Source organism: Protobothrops mucrosquamatus, unplaced genomic scaffold (genome assembly GCF_001527695.2).
Source record: "Protobothrops mucrosquamatus isolate PMUCROS unplaced genomic scaffold, P.Mucros_1.0 scaffold2435, whole genome shotgun sequence".
Lineage (NCBI taxonomy): Eukaryota > Metazoa > Chordata > Lepidosauria > Squamata > Viperidae > Protobothrops > Protobothrops mucrosquamatus.
This window is the reverse complement of record NW_015388507.1, coordinates 90,933-96,471: the sequence shown is the minus strand read 5'-3', so window position 1 is coordinate 96,471 and position 5,539 is coordinate 90,933. Positions and strand designations below refer to the sequence as shown.

At 51.6% G+C, this 5,539-nt stretch overlaps 1 protein-coding gene across 1 annotated transcript in view; it reads left to right on the top strand.

Moving 5' to 3' along the window:
* The window catches only part of LOC107295651 (alanine aminotransferase 2-like), a 23,535-nt gene extending 19,221 nt beyond the window's left edge, over nucleotides 1-4,314 (top strand). Inside the window, exons 8-10 of the mRNA XM_015824972.2 lie at nucleotides 455-610; nucleotides 2,143-2,255; nucleotides 4,209-4,314. Of these exons, the coding sequence (XP_015680458.1) occupies nucleotides 455-610; nucleotides 2,143-2,255; nucleotides 4,209-4,314 (375 nt within the window). The remainder of the gene's footprint in view (nucleotides 1-454; nucleotides 611-2,142; nucleotides 2,256-4,208) is intronic.
* Nucleotides 4,315-5,539: the final 1,225 nt, after the last annotated feature.

The following is a 5,539-nucleotide window of genomic DNA, read 5'->3' as shown; positions in this document are numbered from 1 at the left end:
GAGGACTATGGGGTCCTTGGTCCTCTCTGAGCTTGGCTGTTTTCTTGCAGACGTTTCATGACCTAACTAGGGAACGTCATCGGTGCTAGAAGGGAGTGGGGTTTGCAGAGAGAAGGAGGAGGAGGAAGAGGAGGAGGAAGGAGAGGAGGAGGACAACTTTGGTGTCCTTATGCCCTCTGAGCTTGGTTATTTCCTCGCAGTCGTTTCATGACCCAAGTAGCTAACATCATTCTTGGAACTGAAGCCCACCAGTCTTAAAGTTGCAAGACTGGACACCCCTGGTTTAGCTAACTAGGCCGCCCTTAGTGGCTTCCCCCAACACACTGCTACAAAGGGGGCCCTGGAGCGACCGAATCCAATGTGCGTGTTGGGCAGTGGGCATTAAACACCCGTGTGGTGGCTGGGCTAAGAGCGATGGTGCGCCCTCCTCACCTGTCCGCCTACCTGCCTGCAGGAAAAGGCGGCTGTGCTGGGCGCTCTGGCCAGGAAGGCCCGGCTGACCGAGGAGATCTTCAACCGGGCCCCCGGGATCCACTGCAACCCCGTGCAGGGCGCCATGTACGCTTTCCCACGGATTGAGCTGCCCGCTCGAGCAGTGCAGGAAGCCAAGGTAAGACGGGCACTCCGCAGGTCCGGCCTTTGCAGAGATGGGGGGGCGCAGGTGGATGTGCCCGCTGCAGGGGCCAGGGGGAGGCTGTCTGGCTCCCCCCCCCGGGAAGAGGAGCTCGCTTGCCTGGCTGGGAAAGGACCCCAGAGAATAAGGGAGGGAGGGAAGGGCTGGGTCAGGTGGGCAAGGTGCGGCCCCACCTTCTGCTTGCTGAGGGTGAGACACAAGGCTATGTGCTCACAAGGGTCAAAAAAAGCCAACACTCCAGAAGACAGGATTAGGATACAGGAGGATCTGGACAGACGTGAACACTGGGCGCTATCTAACAAAATGAAATTCAATGGTGAAAAAAATAAGGTTCTATATTTAGGTAAGAAAAAACACATGTGCAGGTATAGTATAGGGGGTACCTTGCTCAATAGTAGTAACTGTGAGAGGGATCTCGGAGTCCTAGTGGACAATCATTTAAATATGAGCCAGCCGTGTGCTGCAGCTGCCAAAAAAGCCAACACAGTGCTAGGCTGCATTAACAGAGGGAGAGAATCAAGATCACATGGAGTGTTAATACCACTTTACAAGGCCTTGGTAAGGCCACCCTTGGAATACTGCATCCAGTTTTGGTCACCACGATGTAAAAAAGATGTTGAGACTCTGGAAAGAGTGCAGAGAAGAGCAACAAAGATGATTAGGGGACTGGAGGCTAAAACATACAAGGAACAGTTGCTGGAATTGGGGGATGTCTAGTTTAACAAAGAGAAGGACGAGGGGGGACAGGATAGCAGTCTTCCAGTATCTCAGGGGCTGCCCCAAAGAAGAGGGAGTCAAGCTGTTCTCCAAAGCGCCTGAAGGCAGGACGAGAAGCAACGGATGGAAACTGATCAAGGAGAGAGTCAACGTAGAATTAAGAAGAAACTAAGTTTTTAAGAAGAGACTGGACAGCCATTTGTCTGAAATGGTGTAGGGTTTCCTGCCTGAGCAGGGAGTTGGACTAGATGACCTCCAAGGTCCCTTCCAACTTTATTACTACTACTACTACTACTACTATTACTACTACTACTTATACTACTACTACTACTATTATTATTATTATTAAGATGGCCGCTGCACGATCCAAGGGTTACAAGGGGATGGGGCTTCAAGCGTGTGGTTTTGATTCGGGAGTGCAGTGATTAGAGCACAGCATGGCAGACTAACTCTGCCCACTGCCGCGAGTTCGATCCTGACCGGCTCAAAGTTGACTTCCGAGGTCGGTAAAACGAGGACCCAGGTTGTTGGGGGCTAATATGCAAATAAAGCGGACTCCGCAAGGGAAAAAGAGTGAAACAACATCCTGTTGCCTCTTGAAAATGCACCTTTTCGGTTGAGCCGTTGCCATTTCGGGTCCCCCTGCAAGCTTATTTTTAATGAGTTCGCGTCCCGCTTTTCCCTTCGCTCCGATGCTTGAGCCGATCCAGGATGGGGCCCTGGAGCTGAAATGCGAGGCCTTCGCGATTGAACCCGGTTCCTTCCTCCCCCCCCCCGGTCTCCCCCTGCAGGCCCAGGGCCAGGCGCCGGACATGTTCTTCTGCCTCAGACTGCTGGAGGAGACGGGCATCTGCGTGGTGCCCGGCAGTGGCTTCGGCCAGAGAGAAGGCACCTTCCACTTCAGGTAAGCCCCCTTCCGCCCTTCCTGGGGGGGGGCTTCTGTGGTCTCCGTCCCGGGATGCTGGGATGGTCGTAGGTGTGAAAAACGGCCAAAAACCCCTTTTTCTGTGCGGTTGTAACTTCAAAAGGTCACTAAATGAATGGATATAAGTTGAAGACTACCTATACTCTTATAGCCTCCTTCCTTCCTTCCTCCACAATCTTTCTTTCTTTCTTTCTTTCTTCCTTCCTTCCTTCCTTCCTCCACAATGTCCTTCCTTCCTTCACAATCTCCTTCCTTCCTTCCTTCTTTCNCCGGCTTGATCAATATCTATGGAGATTCTCAGTCATCCAGGTCACAGTTATCCCAAGGATCCAGCATCCCAAAGGTGCTTTTTCAGGAGGGAAGTGGACTTTCTTGTTTTTCCTTTGAAGGCGTTTCGCTTCTCTTCCCAGAAGCTTCTTCAGTTCTGACTGGATGGTGGGGAAAGGGAAGGATTTATACTCCTTGCAGACAGCCGGTCATTTGCATCCTTTTAGAGCAGGGGTAGTCAACCTTGGCTCTTTTGTGACTCGTGGACTTCAATTCCTGCTGGCTCAGGAATTCTGGGAGTTGAAGTCCACGAGTCATAAAAGAGCCAAGGTTGACTACCCCTGTTTTAGAGGGTCGTTGAGGCCACCTGGAGGCTCACCTGTGTCCTCAGGCTCACCTGAGTGGTGCAGATGGGGGTGGAGCCTTCTTGGAACTGCTGAAAGGACGGTGTGGTAGACTGGAGGTAGATGATGTCCTATCCCTCCCCCTCTGTTGAGGGAGGGGCGTTCAATTTAGACACAGATGGCCTCTTGGGCCCCTCTTTTCACGCCAGTGGTCCTCCCTGTCCAAAAGGTGGACTTTGCTGTCCTCGAAAGAGCGGCCTTCGTCTTTGAAAGGAAGATGGAGGTGCTGAATCTTGTCCCGATGGGTTTGGGCCATACATTTGTGAAGTCGTTCTTTCGCTTCCCCGATGTACAGATCTTTCCATTCCCCACCGTCCAGTCAGAGCTGAAGAAGCTTCTTGGAGGAGAAGCGAAACGTTTTCGAGCAAGGACAGTCCAGTTGACTCTTGAAAAAGCATCTTTGGGATGCTTGATCCGTAGGTTGAATCCTGTCTCTGTCAGGGTGCAGATGCCACACGTGGTTTGGGCCTTCTGGGGACGCACGGTGGGCGATAGACCCAAAAGAAGAAGGACTGATCAGGCTGGGTCTCAGAGCCTTTCATTTCAGGAGCCATCTTGGCCACACTTAGAGAGGCACAGGGCCGGAAGGGGATATTTCGGGGTGGGGGTCTTTACACTGTGGGCACAATTCTTAGGCCAGGGAGTATTTTGACCATGTCATCATTTTCACGCGTATTGTCCACCTCCAAGCTGTATAAACCTGAAGGCCTAGTTCAGGGGTAGGCCACCTTGGCTCTTTTATGACTGGTGGACTTCAACTCCCAGAATTCCTGAGCCAGCCATGCTGAGGGGAAAGGGAGAGGTTTCCAAGCTGAGCCATGCTGGCTCAGGAATTCTGGGAGTTGAAGTCCACGAGTCATTAAGGGGCCATAGTTCCCCCATGCTGGCTCAGGAATTCTGGGAGTTGAAGTCCACCAGTCATGAAGGGACCAAAATTTACCTCATGCTGGCTCAGGAATTCTGGGAGTTGAAGTCCACCAGTCATAAAAGAGCCCAGGTTGCCTACCGCTGTCCTTAGATGGTCAACAATCTTACACTTTCTGCTGACCCTCTGCTGAACATAACTTTCCACACACGCTGGAGCCCGCATCCCTCAGCTACTTTCAGTTCCCTGTTTCTTACAGTCCCAGTCCTTACGTTCTAAATGTATTTGAAACAAGCAAGCTTAGCAAAATCGTGTTAAGTAACGTACAGTTGCAAACTGCAAAATTGAGCATAGCCCAGACGTTGGTTCAATCCTTTTCCATGAGGCCTGATTTAGTTCACCTGGGCATGGAAAAACTATAGCCAATCTTTTCGTCTTCCACAAAGGGATCCAGGAAAAGATCAAGGAGGGGATCCGAGGTGCCCCTTCCGGCTTCTGTTAAGTCCAGGCTGAGTCACTCCTGGATCAGGAGAGGGACTTAAACCCTGCAGAGAAGTGGCTTCAGTGTGGGCCTGGTTAGGAGAGCAGACGGGAGCCGTGGACCATCAGGATGGGGAAGGCAGCGGACCGCCGGTCATTGTTTTTAATCCCTGCAAACTATTTCTCACCACGGCGGGTCAATTCTGCCCCTGTCCTGGCCACAGACAATGCTTTCTTTGAAAGCGCACCAGAGGCCGTGAAGTTCTTTTTGTCTTCTCTCGACAAGATACGATCAGCCCTCCGGGCACCTGGCCCACCGGGCGCTCTTCCAACCTTCTTCTTCCAAAGGGCCGAGCCGCATTGCTGCCCCGGCTGACAGAAGCTCGTCTGGATCTCATTGTTGTGGCAGAGGCTGGCACTGTGGTCTTAATAATAATAATGATAAAGTTGGAAGGGACCTTGGAGGTCATCTAGTCCAACCCCCTGCTCAGGCAGGAAACCCTATACCATTTCGGACAAATGGCTGTCCAGTCTCTTCTTAAAAACTTCCAGTGTTGGAGCATTCACTGCTTCTGGAGGCAGGTTGTTCCACTGGTTAATTGTTCTAAGTGTCAGGAAGTTTCTCCTTAGTTCTAGGTTGCTTCTCTCTTTGGTTAGTTTCCACCCGTTGCTCCTTGTCCTGCCTTCAGGCGCTTTGGAGAATAGCTTGACTCCCTCTTCTTTGGGGCAGCCCCTGAGATACTGGAGGACTGCTATCATGGCCCCCCTCGTCCTTCTCTTCATTAAACTAGACCTACCCAATTCCGGCAGCCGTTCCTTGTATGTTTTAGCCTCCAGTCCCCTGATCATCTTGGTTGCTCTTCTCTGCACTCTTTCTAGAGTCTCAGCATCTTTTTTACATCGTGGTGACCAAAAATGGATGCAGGATTCCAAGTCTTCCAGAGGCCTTGCCTTGCAGCTCCCATCACTGGCCTGGCTGGGGGAGACGGGAGTTATAGTTCAGCCATTTGGTAGGTGTTAATTTGGAGAGGACACCCCCCCCCCCAGTGATGGGAGTCAGTTGGTCTTCAACTGAAGGGGTAACATCACCATCATTTAATGCCTTGGTAAGGCCACACTTGGAATCCTGCATCCAGTTTTGGTCACCATGATGTAAAAAAGATGTTGAGACTCTGGAAAGAGTGCAGAGAAGAGCAACAAAGATGATCAGGGGACTGGAGGCTAAAACATATCAGGAACGGTTGCTG